At 52.6% G+C, this 15,406-nt stretch overlaps 1 protein-coding gene across 1 annotated transcript in view; it reads right to left on the bottom strand.

The window, feature by feature from the left end:
- Nucleotides 1-15,406, bottom strand: part of LOC135531254 (ryanodine receptor 2-like) — a gene marked incomplete at its 5' end in the record, with an annotated part of 111,308 nt that overhangs the window by 62,141 nt on the left and 33,761 nt on the right. Inside the window, 2 exons of the mRNA XM_064959381.1 lie at nucleotides 1,898-1,997; nucleotides 11,660-11,772. Of these exons, the coding sequence (XP_064815453.1) occupies nucleotides 1,898-1,997; nucleotides 11,660-11,772 (213 nt within the window). The remainder of the gene's footprint in view (nucleotides 1-1,897; nucleotides 1,998-11,659; nucleotides 11,773-15,406) is intronic.

Below are 15,406 nucleotides of genomic sequence, written 5' to 3' on the forward strand. Positions count from 1 at the left end.
GAGGCATTAGAGAGGAACCCTGCAGGGGGAGAGAGGAGAGGAACCCTGCAGGGGGAGAGAGGAGAGGCATTAGAGAGGAACCCTGCAGCTGGAGAGAGGAGAGGAACCCTGCAGGGAGAGAGAGGAGAGGAACCCTGCAGGGGGAGAGAGGAGAGGCATTAGAGAGGAACCCTGCAGGGGGAGAGAGGAGAGGCATTAGAGAGGAACCCTGCAGCTGGAGAGAGGAGAGGAACCCTGCAGCTGGAGAGAGGAGAGGCATTAGAGAGGAACCCTGCAGCTGGAGAGAGGAGAGGAACCCTGCAGGGAGAGAGAGGAGAGGCATTAGAGAAGAACCCTGCAGGGGGAGAGAGGAGAGGAACCCTGCAGCTGGAGAGAGGAGAGGCATTAGAGAGGAACCCTGCAGCTGGAGAGAGGAGAGGAACCCTGCAGGGAGAGAGAGGAGAGGCATTAGAGAAGAACCCTGCAGGGGGAGAGAGGAGAGGAACCCTGCAGCTGAAGAGAGGAGAGGCATTAGAGAGGAACCCTGCAGCTGGAGAGAGGAGAGGAACCCTGCAGCTGGAGAGAGGACTGGTTAGCCTCTGGACCAGACAGCAGGAAGCCTCTGTCCCAGACATGACATTAGATAAGATCAATGTGCAGGAACATCAGCGATCAGTGATGAATTTGTGTGGTTTCTATGATTGTGTTTTTTATTCCTGTTTTGCATTTCGTATTTGATGTGTTTATCTTTCATTTGTAGAAGAGATCTTGGTCTCGACATGAAACCATGTCAAAATAAAGGTTCAGTCAAGTAACTAAATAAAACACATTTCTAGGGTAGTTTTTCCTAGCCACCGTGTTTCTACATCTGCATTGCTTGCTGTTTGGGATTTTAGGCTGGGTTTCTGTACAGCACTTAGAGATATCAGCTGACGTAAGAAGGGCTTTATAAATACATTTGATTTGATGACATCGCATTTCACTGCTATAAGCCCTTGTATGAATCATCAGTTGGAGGGAGGATGTCAATCCAGTTGGTTGTCTTGTCAGTTCATCTTTTCTCAGGGGCTTTGGATACAATGTCCCCCTGTTTGTTAAACAATCTTTGTTTATATGATCCCCTATTAGCTTCTACAGTAGCATCATTCCTGTTTATATGACCCCCATTAGCTATTACAGTAGCATCATTCCTGTTTATATGATCCCCATTAGCTTTTACAGTAGCATCATTTTACAGTAGCATCATTCCTGTTAAAATGATCCCCATTAGCTTTTACAGTAGCATCATTTTACAGTAGCATCATTCCTGTTTATATGATCCCCATTAGCTTTTACAGTAGCATCATTTTACAGTAGCATCATTCCTGTTAAAATGATCCCCATTAGCTTTTACAGTAGCATCATTTTACAGTAGCATCATTCCTGTTTATATGACCCCCATTAGCTTTTACAGTAGCATCATTTTACAGTAGCATCATTCCTGTTTACATGACCCCCATGAGCTTTTACAGTAGCATCATTTTACAGTAGCATCATTCCTGTTAAAATGATCCCCATTAGCTTTTACAGTAGCATCATTTTACAGTAGCATCATTCCTGTTTACATGATCCCCATTAGCTTTTACAGTAGCATCATTTTACAGTAGCATCATTCCTGTTTACATGACCCCCATGAGATTTTACAGTAGCATCATTCCTGTTTACATGACCCCCATGAGCTTTTACAGTAGCATAATTTTACAGTAGCATCATTCCTGTTTACATGACCCCCATTAGTTTTTACAGTAGCACCATGTTTGTTTAGGCCCTTTATGGGTGTCAGTCCAGGGCATCCCTCCATTAATCCTGGAGAAGTCTCAATCTGAGGCAGAGACAGACACCTACCTTGGAACATTGTGTGTAAGTGTCTGTGACCTACCTTGGGCCACCTCGCTGCCCGAGCAGACGGTCGCCACGCTCCAGAGGGTCTGCTGGAAGGCTGCGTCCACGTGCAGGCTGTCGTTACCGTAAGACAGGTGCTGCAGGGAGAAGGAGGAAACAAAACACTACTGAGTGGTGTGATAGGAGGGTTAGGGGGGAGTGGTATGATAGGAGGGTTAGGGGGGAGTGGTATGATAGGAGGGTTAGGGTGGAGTGGTGTGGTAGGAGGGTTAGGGGGGAGTGGTATGACAGGAGGGTTAGGGGGAGTGGTATGATAGGAGGGTTAGGGGGAGTGGTATGATAGGAGGGTTAGGGTGGAGTGGTATGACAGGAGGGTTAGGGGGAGTGGTATGATAGGAGGGTTAGGGGGGAGTGGTATGACAGGAGGGTTAGGGGGGAGTGGTATGGTAGGAGGGTTAGGGTGGAGTGGTATGATAGGAGGGTTAGGGGGGAGTGGTATGATAGGAGGGTTAGGGTGGAGTGGTATGATAGGAGGGTTAGGGGGGAGTGGTATGACAGGAGGGTTAGGGGGGAGTGGAGTGGTGTGACAGGAGGGTTAGGGGGAGTGGTATGATAGGAGGGTTAGGGTGGAGTGGTATGAAAGGAGGGTTAGGGGGAGTGGTATGATAGGAGGGTTAGGGTGGAGTGGTATGGTAGGAGGGTTAGGGTGGAGTGGTGTCATAGGAGGGTTAGGGTGGAGTGGTATGGTAGGAGGGTTAGGGTGGAGTGGTATGATAGGAGGGTTAGGTTGGAGTGGTATGACAGGAGGGTTAGGGTGGAGTGGTGTCATAGGAGGGTTAGGGTGGAGTGGTATGGTAGGAGGGTTAGGGTGGAGTGGTATGATAGGAGGGTTAGGGTGGAGTGGTATGATAGGAGGGTTAGGGGGGAGTGGTATGATAGGAGGGTTAGGGTGGAGTGGTATGGTAGGAGGGTTAGGGTGGAGTGGTATGGCAGGAGGGTTAGGGTGGAGTGGTATGATAGGAGGGTTAGGGGGGAGTGGTATGATAGGAGGGTTAGGGTGGAGTGGTATGGTATGGTAGGAGGGTTAGGGTGGAGTGGTATGATAGGAGGGTTAGGGGGGAGTGGTATGATAGGAGGGTTAGGGTGGAGTGGTATGATAGGAGGGTTAGGGTGGAGTGGTATGATAGGAGGGTTAGGGTGGAGTAGAGTGGTATGATAGGAGGGTTAGGGTGGAGTGGTATGATAGGAGGGTTAGGGGGGAGTGGAGTGATAGGAGGGTTAGGGTGGAGTGGTGTCATAGGAGGGTTAGGGGGGAGTGGTATGGTAGGAGGGTTAGGGTGGAGTGGTATGATAGGAGGGTTAGGGTGGAGTGGTATGACAGGAGGGTTAGGGGGAGTGGTATGGTAGGAGGGTTAGGGTGGAGTGGTATGATAGGAGGGTTAGGGTGGAGTGGTATGACAGGAGGGTTAGGGGGAGTGGTATGGTAGGAGGGTTAGGGTGGAGTGGTATGGTAGGAGGGTTAGGGGGGAGTGGTATGGTAGGAGGGTTAGGGTGGAGTGGTATGATAGGAGGGTTAGGGTGGAGTGGTATGACAGGAGGGTTAGGGGGAGTGGTATGGTAGGAGGGTTAGGGTGGAGTGGTATGGTAGGAGGGTTAGGGTGGAGTGGTATGGTAGGAGGGTTAGGGTGGAGTGGTATGATAGGAGGGTTAGGGGGAGTGGTATGGTAGGAGGGTTAGGGTGGAGTGGTATGATAGGAGGGTTAGGGTGGAGTGGTATGACAGGAGGGTTAGGGGGGAGTGGTATGGTAGGAGGGTTAGGGTGGAGTGGTATGGTATGGTAGGAGGGTTAGGGTGGAGTGGTATGATAGGAGGGTTAGGGTGGAGTGGTATGGCAGGAGGGTTAGGGTGGAGTGGTATGATAGGAGGGTTAGGGTGGAGTGGTATGGTAGGAGGGTTAGGGTGGAGTGGTATGGTAGGAGGGTTAGGGTGGAGTGGTATGATAGGAGGGTTAGGGTGGAGTGGTATGATAGGAGGGTTAGGGTGGAGTGGTATGGTAGGAGGGTTAGGGTGGAGTGGTATGGTAGGAGGGTTAGGGTGGAGTGGTATGGTAGGAGGGTTAGGGTGGAGTGGTATGATAGGAGGGTTAGGGTGGAGTGGTATGACAGGAGGGTTAGGGGGAGTGGTATGGTAGGAGGGTTAGGGTGGAGTGGTATGGTAGGAGGGTTAGGGTGGAGTGGTATGGTAGGAGGGTTAGGGTGGAGTGGTATGATAGGAGGGTTAGGGGGAGTGGTATGGTAGGAGGGTTAGGGTGGAGTGGTATGATAGGAGGGTTAGGGTGGAGTGGAATGACAGGAGGGTTAGGGGGAGTGGTATGGTAGGAGGGTTAGGGTGGAGTGGTATGGTAGGAGGGTTAGGGTGGAGTGGTATGGTAGGAGGGTTAGGGTGGAGTGGTATGATAGGAGGGTTAGGGGGAGTGGTATGGTAGGAGGGTTAGGGTGGAGTGGTATGATAGGAGGGTTAGGGTGGAGTGGTATGACAGGAGGGTTAGGGGGGAGTGGTATGGTAGGAGGGTTAGGGTGGAGTGGTATGGTAGGAGGGTTAGGGTGGAGTGGTATGGTAGGAGGGTTAGGGTGGAGTGGTATGATAGGAGGGTTAGGGGGGAGTGGTATGGTAGGAGGGTTAGGGTGGAGTGGTATGATAGGAGGGTTAGGGTGGAGTGGTATGACAGGAGGGTTAGGGGGGAGTGGTATGGTAGGAGGGTTAGGGTGGAGTGGTATGGTAGGAGGGTTAGGGTGGAGTGGTATGATAGGAGGGTTAGGGTGGAGTGGTATGGCAGGAGGGTTAGGGTGGAGTGGTATGATAGGAGGGTTAGGGTGGAGTGGTATGGTAGGAGGGTTAGGGTGGAGTGGTATGGTAGGAGGGTTAGGGTGGAGTGGTATGATAGGAGGGTTAGGGTGGAGTGGTATGATAGGAGGGTTAGGGTGGAGTGGTATGGTAGGAGGGTTAGGGTGGAGTGGTATGGTAGGAGGGTTAGGGTGGAGTGGTATGGTAGGAGGGTTAGGGTGGAGTGGTATGATAGGAGGGTTAGGGTGGAGTGGTATGATAGGAGGGTTAGGGGGAGTGGTATGATAGGAGGGTTAGGGGGAGTGGTATGATAGGAGGGTTAGGGTGGAGTGGTATGATAGGAGGGTTAGGGTGGAGTGGTATGGTAGGAGGGTTAGGGTGGAGTGGTATGGTAGGAGGGTTAGGGTGGAGTGGTATGACAGGAGGGTTAGGGTGGAGTGGTATGGTAGGAGGGTTAGGGTGGAGTGGTATGATAGGAGGGTTAGGGTGGAGTGGTATGGTAGGAGGGTTAGGGGGGAGTGGTATGATAGGAGGGTTAGGGTTAGGGTGGAGTGGAGTGGTATGATATGAGGGTTAGGGTGGAGTGGTATGGTAGGAGGGTTAGGGTTAGGGTGGAGTGGTATGATATGAGGGTTAGGGTGGAGTGGTATGGTAGGAGGGTTAGGGTGGAGTGGTGTGATAGGAGGGTTAGGGTGGAGTGGTATGATAGGAGGGTTAGGGTGGAGTGGTATGGTAGGAGGGTTAGGGGGGAGTGGTACGGCAGGAGGGTTAGGGTGGAGTGGTATGATAGGAGGGTTAGGGTGGAGTGGTATGGTAGGAGGGTTAGGGTGGAGTGGTATGATAGGAGGGTTAGGGGGGAGTGGAGTGGTATGATAGGAGGGTTAGGGTGGAGTGGAGTGGTATGACAGGAGGGTTAGGGTGGAGTGGTATGATAGGAGGGTTAGGGTGGAGTGGTATGGTAGGAGGGTTAGGGTGGAGTGGTATGATAGGAGGGTTAGGGTGGAGTGGTATGGTAGGAGGGTTAGGGTGGAGTGGTATGGTAGGAGGGTTAGGGTGGAGTGGTATGGCAGGAGGGTTAGGGTGGAGTGGTGTGATAGGAGGGTTAGGGTGGAGTGGTATGATAGGAGGGTTAGGGTGGAGTGGTATGGTAGGAGGGTTAGGGGGGAGTGGTACGGCAGGAGGGTTAGGGTGGAGTGGTATGATAGGAGGGTTAGGGTGGAGTGGTATGGTAGGAGGGTTAGGGTGGAGTGGTATGATAGGAGGGTTAGGGGGGAGTGGAGTGGTATGATAGGAGGGTTAGGGTGGAGTGGAGTGGTATGACAGGAGGGTTAGGGTGGAGTGGTATGATAGGAGGGTTAGGGTGGAGTGGTATGACAGGAGGGTTAGGGTGGAGTGGTATGGTAGGAGGGTTAGGGTGGAGTGGTATGATAGGAGGGTTAGGGTGGAGTGGTATGGTAGGAGGGTTAGGGTGGAGTGGTATGATAGGAGGGTTAGGGGGGAGTGGAGTGGTATGATAGGAGGGTTAGGGTGGAGTGGAGTGGTATGACAGGAGGGTTAGGGTGGAGTGGTATGATAGGAGGGTTAGGGTGGAGTGGTATGACAGGAGGGTTAGGGTGGAGTGGTATGACAGGAGAGTTAGGGTGGAGTGGTATGATAGGAGGGTTAGGGTGGAGTGGTATGACAGGAGGGTTAGGGGGGAGTGGTGTGACAGGAGGGTTAGGGTGGAGTGGTATGACAGGAGGGTTAGCGTGGAGTGGTACGGCAGGAGGGTTAGGGTGGAGTGTTACGGCAGGAGGGTTAGGGTGGAGTGGTATGACAGGAGGGTTAGGAGGGAGTGGTATGACAGGAGGGTTAGGAGGGAGTGGTATGACAGGAGGGTTAGGGTGGAGTGGTACGGCAGGAGGGTTAGGGTGGAGTGGTATGATAGGAGGGTTAGGGTGGAGTGGAGTGGTATGATTGGAGGGTTAGGGTGGAGTGGTATGATAGGAGGGTTAGGGTGGAGTGGTACGGCAGGAGGGTTAGGGTGGAGTGGTATGATAGGAGGGTTAGGGTGGAGTGGAGTGGTATGATTGGAGGGTTAGGGTGGAGTGGAGTGGTATGATAGGAGGGTTAGGGTGGAGTGGAGTGGTATGACAGGAGGGTTAGGGTGGAGTGGTATGATAGGAGGGTTAGGGTTAGGGTGGAGTGGTGTGATAGGAGGGTTAGGGTGGAGTGGTATGACAGGAGGGTTAGGGTTAGGGTGGAGTGGTGTGATAGGAGGGTTAGGGTGGAGTGGTATGATAGGAGGGTTAGGGTGGAGTGGTATGACAGGAAGGTTAGGGTGGAGTGGTATGACAGGAGGGTTAGGGTGGAGTGGTATGGTAGGAGGGTTAGGGTGGAGTGGTGTGATAGGAGGGTTAGGGTGGAGTGGTATGACAGGAGGGTTAGGGTGGAGTGGTATGACAGGAGGGTTAGGGTGGAGTGGTATGGTAGGAGGGTTAGGGTGGAGTGGTATGGTATGATTGGAGGGTTAGGGTGGAGTGGTATGGTATGATTGGAGGGTTAGGGTGGAGTGGAGTGGTATGATAGGAGGGTTAGGGTGGAGTGGTATGATAGGAGGGTTAGGGTGGAGTGGAGTGGTATGACAGGAGGGTTAGGGTGGAGTGGAGTGGTATGATAGGAGGGTTAGGGTGGAGTGGTATGGCAGGAGGGTTAGGGTTAGGGTGGAGTGGTATGATAGGAGGGTTAGGGTGGAGTGGTATGACAGGAGGGTTAGGGTTAGGGTGGAGTGGAGTGGTATGATAGGAGGGTTAGGGTGGAGTGGTATGGCAGGAGGGTTAGGGTGGAGTGGTATGACAGGAGGGTTAGGGTGGAGTGGTATGGCAGGAGGGTTAGGGTGGAGTGGTATGACAGGAGGGTTAGGGTGGAGTGGAGTGGTATGATTGGAGGGTTAGGGTGGAGTGGAGTGGTATGATAGGAGGGTTAGGGTGGAGTGGTATGATAGGAGGGTTAGGGTGGAGTGGTATGACAGGAGGGTTAGGGTGGAGTGGTATGATAGGAGGGTTAGGGTGGAGTGGTATGGCAGGAGGGTTAGGGTGGAGTGGTATGACAGGAGGGTTAGGGTGGAGTGGAGTGGTATGATAGGAGGGTTAGGGTTAGGGTGGAGTGGTACGGCAGGAGGGTTAGGGTGGAGTGGTATGGCAGGAGGGTTAGGTTGGAGTGGTATGATAGGAGGGTTAGGGTGGAGTGGTATGATAGGAGGGTTAGGGTGGAGTGGTATGGCAGGAGGGTTAGGGTGGAGTGGTATGACAGGAGGGTTAGGGTGGAGTGGAGTGGTATGATAGGAGGGTTAGGGTGGAGTGGTATGGCAGGAGGGTTAGGTTGGAATGGTATGACAGGAGGGTTAGGGTGGAGTGGAGTGGTATGACAGGAGGGTTAGGGTGGAGTGGTATGATAGGAGGGTTAGGGTGGAGTGGTGTGATAGGAGGGTTAGGGTGGAGTGGTATGACAGGAGGGTTAGGGTTTGAGTGGTATGACAGGAGGGTTAGGGTGGAGTGGTGTGACAGGAGGGTTAGGGTAGAGTGGTATGATAGGAGGGTTAGGGTGGAGTGGTATGACAGGAGGGTTAGGGTGGAGTGGTGTGACAGGAGGGTTAGGGTGGAGTGGTATGATAGGAGGGTTAGGGTGGAGTGGTGTGACAGGAGGGTTAGGGTGGAGTGGTATGACAGGAGGGTTAGGGTGGAGTGGTGTGACAGGAGGGTTAGGGGTGGAGTGGTATGATAGGAGGGTTAGGGTGGAGTGGTATGATAGGAGGGTTAGGGTGGAGTGGTATGACAGGAGGGTTAGGGTGGAGTGGTATGATAGGAGGGTTAGGGTGGAGTGGCATGACAGGAGGGTTAGGGTGGAGTGGTATGATAGGAGGGTTAGGGTGGAGTGGTACGGCAGGAGGGTTAGGGTGGAGTGGTATGACAGGAGGGTTAGGGTGGAGTGGTATGATAAGAGGGTTAGGGTGGAGTGGTGTGACAGGAGGGTTAGGGTGGAGTGGTACGGCAGGAGGGTTAGGGTGGAGTGGTATGACAGGAGGGTTAGGGTGGAGTGGTATGATAGGAGGGTTAGGGTGGAGTGGTATGATAGGAGGGTTAGGGTGGAGTGGTACGGCAGGAGGGTTAGGGTGGAGTGGTATGATAGGAGGGTTAGGGTGGAGTGGTATGACAGGAGGGTTAGGGTGGAGTGGTATGACAGGAGGGTTAGGGTGGAGTGGTATGGTAGGAGGGTTAGGGTGGAGTGGTATGACAGGAGGGTTAGGGTGGAGTGGTATGACAGGAGGGTTAGGGTGGAGTGGTATGATAGGAGGGTTAGGGTGGAGTGGTATGACAGGAGGGTTAGGGTGGAGTGGTATGACAGGAGGGTTAGGGTGGAGTGGTATGGTAGGAGGGTTAGGGTGGAGTGGTATGACAGGAGGGTTAGGGTGGAGTGGTGTGACAGGAGGGTTAGGGTGGAGTGGTATGATAGGAGGGTTAGGGTGGAGTGGTGTGACAGGAGGGTTAGGGTGGAGTGGTATGACAGGAGGGTTAGGGTGGAGTGGTGTGACAGGAGGGTTAGGGTGGAGTGGTATGATAGGAGGGTTAGGGTGGAGTGGTATGATAGGAGGGTTAGGGTGGAGTGGTATGACAGGAGGGTTAGGGTGGAGTGGTATGACAAGAGGGTTAGGGTGGAGTGGTATGACAGGAGGGTTAGGGTGGAGTGGTATGATAGGAGGGTTAGGGTGGAGTGGCATGACAGGAGGGTTAGGGTGGAGTGGTATGATAGGAGGGTTAGGGTGGAGTGGTACGGCAGGAGGGTTAGGGTGGAGTGGTATGACAGGAGGGTTAGGGTGGAGTGGTATGATAAGAGGGTTAGGGTGGAGTGGTGTGACAGGAGGGTTAGGGTGGAGTGGTACGGCAGGAGGGTTAGGGTGGAGTGGTATGACAGGAGGGTTAGGGTGGAGTGGTATGATAGGAGGGTTAGGGTGGAGTGGTATGACAGGAGGGTTAGGGTGGAGTGGTATGACAGGAGGGTTAGGGTGGAGTGGTATGACAGGAGGGTTAGGGTGGAGTGGTATGGCAGGAGGGTTAGGTTGGAATGGTATGACAGGAGGGTTAGGGTGGAGTGGAGTGGTATGATAGGAGGGTTAGGGTGGAGTGGAGTGGTATGATAGGAGGGTTAGGGTGGAGTGGTATGACAGGAGGGTTAGGGTGGAGTGGTATGACAGGAGGGTTAGGGTGGAGTGGTATGGCAGGAGGGTTAGGGTGGAGTGGTGTGACAGGAGGGTTAGGGTGGAGTGGTATGACAGGAGGGTTAGGGTGGAGTGGTATGACAGGAGGGTTAGGGTGGAGTGGTGTGACAGGAGGGTTAGGGTGGAGTGGTGTGGTGTGATAGGAGGGTTAGGGTGGAGTGGTGTGATAGGAGGGTTAGGGTGGAGTGGTATGGCAGGAGGGTTAGGGTGGAGTGGTATGACAGGAGGGTTAGGGTGGAGTGGTATGATAGGAGGGTTAGGGTGGAGTGGTATGGTAGGAGGGTTAGGGTGGAGTGGTATGACAGGAGGGTTAGGGTGGAGTGGTATGATAGGAGGGTTAGGGTGGAGTGGTATGGTAGGAGGGTTAGGGTGGAGTGGTATGGTAGGAGGGTTAGGGTGGAGTGGTGTGATAGGAGGGTTAGGGTGGAGTGGTATGGTAGGAGGGTTAGGGTGGAGTGGTATGATAGGAGGGTTAGGGTGGAGTGGTATGGTAGGAGGGTTAGGGTGGAGTGGTGTGACAGGAGGGTTAGGGTGGAGTGGTATGGTAGGAGGGTTAGGGTGGAGTGGTATGATAGGAGGGTTAGGGTGGAGTGGTATGGTAGGAGGCTTAGGGTGGAGTGGTGTGATAGGAGGGTTAGGGTGGAGTGGTATGGCAGGAGGGTTAGGGTGGAGTGGTATGGTAGGAGGGTTAGGGTGGAGTGGTGTGATAGGAGGGTTAGGGTGGAGTGGTATGGCAGGAGGGTTAGGGTGGAGTGGTATGACAGGAGGGTTAGGGTGGAGTGGTATGGTAGGAGGGTTAGGGTGGAGTGATATGATAGGAGGGTTAGGGTGGAGTGGTATGGTAGGAGGGTTAGGGTGGAGTGGTATGACAGGAGGGTTAGGGTGGAGTGGTATGACAGGAGGTTTAGGGTGGAGTGGTATGACAGGAGGGTTAGGGTGGAGTGGTATGATAGGAGGGTTAGGGTGGAGTGGTATGACAGGAGGGTTAGGGTGGAGTGGTATGACAGGAGGGTTAGGGTGGAGTGGTATGACAGGAGGGTTAGGGTGGAGTGGTATGACAGGAGGGTTAGGGTGGAGTGGTATGATAGGAGGGTTAGGGTGGAGTGGTATGACAGGAGGGTTAGGGTGGAGTGGTATGGCAGGAGGGTTAGGGTGGAGTGGTATGGTAGGAGGGTTAGGGTGGAGTGGTATGGTAGGAGGGTTAGGGTGGAGTGGTATGACAGGAGGGTTAGGGTGGAGTGGTATGACAGGAGGGTTAGGGTGGAGTGGTATGATAGGAGGGTTAGGGTGGAGTGGTATGGTAGGAGGGTTAGGGTGGAGTGGTGTGACAGGAGGGTTAGGGTGGAGTGGTATGATAGGAGGGTTAGGGTGGAGTGGTATGGCAGGAGGGTTAGGGTGGAGTGGTATGACAGGAGGGTTAGGGTGGAGTGGTATGATATGAGGGTTAGGGTGGAGTGGTAAACATTTCCGTGTAGAATCTAATAGCCTGTCCAGATGACGATAAAAATACAGTGTAATACACTGGTCCACTCTATTGACAGATCACACCTGCTCCGTGTTGCCTTCTCACACTCGCCAGATTGACCTGAGACAAACCAAGGCGAACTGAGCTAGCATGATCTAAGCAGAAATGAAATCGCCAAGGCAACACGGTTTGGTTGTTGTCAGAGTGACAGTGTGAAAAGGGTGTCAGAGACTCACCAGGTACCGTTCTGATGACACGCTCACTAGGATGAGGTCATCCCCGACTCGGACCTTCTCTCCCTCTGACCTCTGCTTGGAGGCAGGGTGGATGGTCCACCAACATGCTTCTCCTGTCAGAGAGGAGACAGGAGGACATGGCTGAGGCTATGGTGACATCACAGTAACCTTATCTGACCTCTGCTTGGAGGCAGGGTGGACATGCTTCTCCTGTCAGAGAGGAGACAGGAGGACATGGCTGAGGCTATCTCTCTGTCTCTGAGCCTCTGTCTCTGAGCCTCTGTCTCTCTGTTTCTGAGCCTCTGTCTCTCTGTTTCTGAGCCTCTGTCTCTCTGTCTCTGAGCCTCTGTCTCTCTGTCTCTGAGCCTCTGTCTCTCTGTCTCTGAGTCTATCGCTCTGTCTCTGTCTCTGTCTCTGTCTCTCTGTCTCTGAGCCCCTGTCTCTCTGTCTCTGAGCCCCTGTCTCTCTGTCTGTCTCTCTGTCTCTGAGCCCCTGTCTCTCTGTCTGTCTCTCTGTCTGTCTCTCTGTCTCTGAGCCTCTGTCTCTCTGTCTCTGAGCCTCTGTCTCTGTCTGTCTCTCTGTCTCTGAGCCTCTGTCTCTCTGTCTCTGAGCCTCTGTCTCTCTGTCTGTATCTCTGTCTCCCTGTCTGTATCTCTGTCTCTGAGCCTCCGTCTCTCTGTCTCTGAGCCTCTGTCTCTGTCTCTGAGTCTCTGTCTCTCTGTCTCTGAGCCTCTGTCTCTGAGGCTCTCTCTCTGTCTCTGAGCCTCTTTCTCTGTCTCCGAGTCTCTCTCTCTGTCTCTGAGCCTCTCTCTGTCTATGAGTCTATCTCTCTGTCTATGAGTCTATCTCTCTGTCTATGAGTCTATCTCTCTGTCTCTGAGCCTCTCTCTGTCTATGAGTCTATCTCTCTGTCTCTGAGCCTCTCTCTCTGTCTCTGAGCCTCTCTCTCTCTGTCTCTGAGTCTCTCTCTGTCTCTGAGCCTCTGTCTCTCTGTCTCTGAGGCTCTCTGTCTGTCTCTGAGCCTCCGTCTATGATCATCTGTCTCTCTGTCTCTGAGCCTCTGTCTCTGTCTCTGAGCCTCTGTCTCTGAGCCTCTGTCTCTGTCTCTGAGCCTCTGTCTCTGAGCCTCTATGTCTGTCTCTGAGCCTCTCTGTCTGTCTCTGAGCCTCTCTGTCTGTCTCTGTCCATATGTATCTGTCCCTATGTCTCTGAGCCTCTGTCTCTGAGTCTGTGAGCCTCTCTCTCTGAGCCTCTCTCTCTGAGCCTCTCTCTCTGAGCCTCTCTCTCTGTCCCCCTCTCTATCTTGCTCTCTCTCTCTCTCCCTCCCTATCTATATGCAGTACATTCGGAAAGTATTCAGACCCCTTGACTTTCTCCACATTTTGTTACGTTACAGCCTTATTCTAAAATGATTTTTTTTTAAATCATCAATCTACACACAACACATCATAATTACAAAGCAAAAACAGGTTTTTAGAAATGGTATGTATAAAACAAAAAAATACCTTATTTACATAAGCATTCAGACCCTTTGCTATGATACTTGAAATTGAGCTCAAATGCATCCTGTGTCTACAACTTGACTGGAGTCCACCTGTGGTAAATCCAATTGATTGGATATGATTTGGAAAGGCACACACCTGTCTATATAAAGGTCCAACAGTTGACAGTGCATGTCAGAGCAAAAACCAAGCCATGAGGTCGAAGGAATTGTCCGTAGAGCTCCGAGATATGATTGTGTCGAGGCACAGATCTGGGGAAGGGTACCAAAAAAATGTCTGCAGCATTGAACGTCCCCAAAAACACATTCTGAAATGGAGGAAGTTTGGAACCGCCAAGACTCTTCCTAGAGCTGGCCGCCCGGCTAAACAGAGCAATCGGGGGAGAAGGGCCTTGACCAGAGAGGTGACCAAGAACCCAATGGTAACTCCGATAAAGCTCCAGAGTTCCTCTGTGGAGATGGGAGAAACTTCCAGAAGGACAACCATCTCTGTAGCACTCCACCAATCAGACCTTTATGGTTGAGTGGCCAGACAGAAGCCACTCCTCAGTAAAAGGCACATGACAGCCCGCTTGGAGTTTGCCAAAAGGCACCTAAAAGACTCTCAGACCATGAGCAACAAGTGTCTCTGGTCTGATGAAACCAAGATTGAACTCTTTGGACTGAATGCCAAGCGTCACGTCTGGAGGAAACCTGGCACGGTGGAATCAGCATCATGCTGTGGGGGTGTTTTTCAGTGGCAGAAAGACTAGTCAGGATCGAGGGAAAGATGAACGGAGCAAAGTACAGAGAGATCCTTGATGAAAACCTGCTCCAGAGCGCTCAGGACCTCAGACTGGGGGCAAGGTTCACCCTCCAACAGGACAATGATCCTAAGCACACAGCCAAGACAACACAGGAGTGGTTTTGGGACAAGTCTCTGAATGTCCTTGAGTGGCCCGGCCAAGAGCCCGGACTTGAACCTGATCAAACACCTCTTGATAGACCTGGAAATAGCTGTGCAGTGACGCTCCCCATCCAACCTGACAGAGCTTGAGAGGTTCTGCAGAGAAACATGGGAGAAACTCCCCAAATAAAGGTGTGCCAAGCTTGTTGCGTCAAGAAGACTCAAGGCTGTAATCGCTGCCAAAGGTGCTTCAACAAAGTACTGAGTAAAGGGTCTGAATACTTATTGAAATGTGATATTTCAGGGGGTTTTATTATAAACTTACACACATTTTTAAAACCTGGCTCCCTCATTATGGTGTATTGTGTGTAGATTGAGCTTATGAGATCTTTCATGTAGCAGCCAGGTTGTTGCAGGACAGACAGGAACCTAGTAACCACAGGCAGCACCACTGAGGGTCTGGAGTCTAGTAACCTCCAGCAGGGTCTGGAGTCTAGTAACCTCCAGCAGGGTCTGGAGTCTAGTAACCTCCAGCAGGGTCTGGAGTCTAGTAACCTCCAGCAGGGTCTGGAGTCTAGTAACCTCCAGCAGGGTCTGGAGTCTAGTAACCTCCAGCAGGGTCTGGAGTCTATCAACCTCCAGCAGCAACACTGAGGGTCTGGAGTCTAGTAACCTCCAGCAGCACCACTGAGGGTCTGGTGTCTAGTAACCTCCAGCAGCACCACTGAGGGGCTGGAGTCTGTTAACCTCCAGCAGGGTCTGGAGTCTAGTAACCTCCAGCAGGGTCTGGAGTCTAGTAGCCTCCAGCAGGGTCTGGAGTCTAGTAACCTCCAGCAGGGTCTGGAGACTAGTAACCTCCAGGAGGGTCTGGAGTCTAGTAACCTCCAGGAGGGTCTGGAGTCTAGTAACCTCCAGCAGCAACACTGAGGGTCTGGAGTCTGGTAACCTCCAGCAGCACCACTGAGGGTCCGGAGTCTGGTAACCTAAAGCAGGGTCTGGAGTCTAGTAACCTCCAGCAGCAACACTGAGGGTCTGGAGTCTAGTAACCTCCAGCAGGGTCTGGAGTATAGTAACCTCCAGCAGGGTCTGGAGTCTAGTAACCTCCAGTAGCAACACTGAGGGTCTAGAGTCTGGTAACCTCCAGCAGGATCTGGAGACTAGGAACCTCCAGTAGGGTCTGGAGTCTAGTAACATCCAGCAGGGTCTGGAGTCTAGTAACCTCCAGCAGCAACACTGAGGGTCTGGAGTCTGATAACCTCCAGCAGCACCACTGAGGGTCCGGAGTCTGGTAACCTAAAGCAGGGTCGGGAGTCTAGAAACGTAAAGCAGGGTCTGGAGTCGGGTAACCTCCAGCAGCACC

Source organism: Oncorhynchus masou, unplaced genomic scaffold, assembly GCF_036934945.1.
Source record: "Oncorhynchus masou masou isolate Uvic2021 unplaced genomic scaffold, UVic_Omas_1.1 unplaced_scaffold_1564, whole genome shotgun sequence".
NCBI lineage: Eukaryota > Metazoa > Chordata > Actinopteri > Salmoniformes > Salmonidae > Oncorhynchus > Oncorhynchus masou.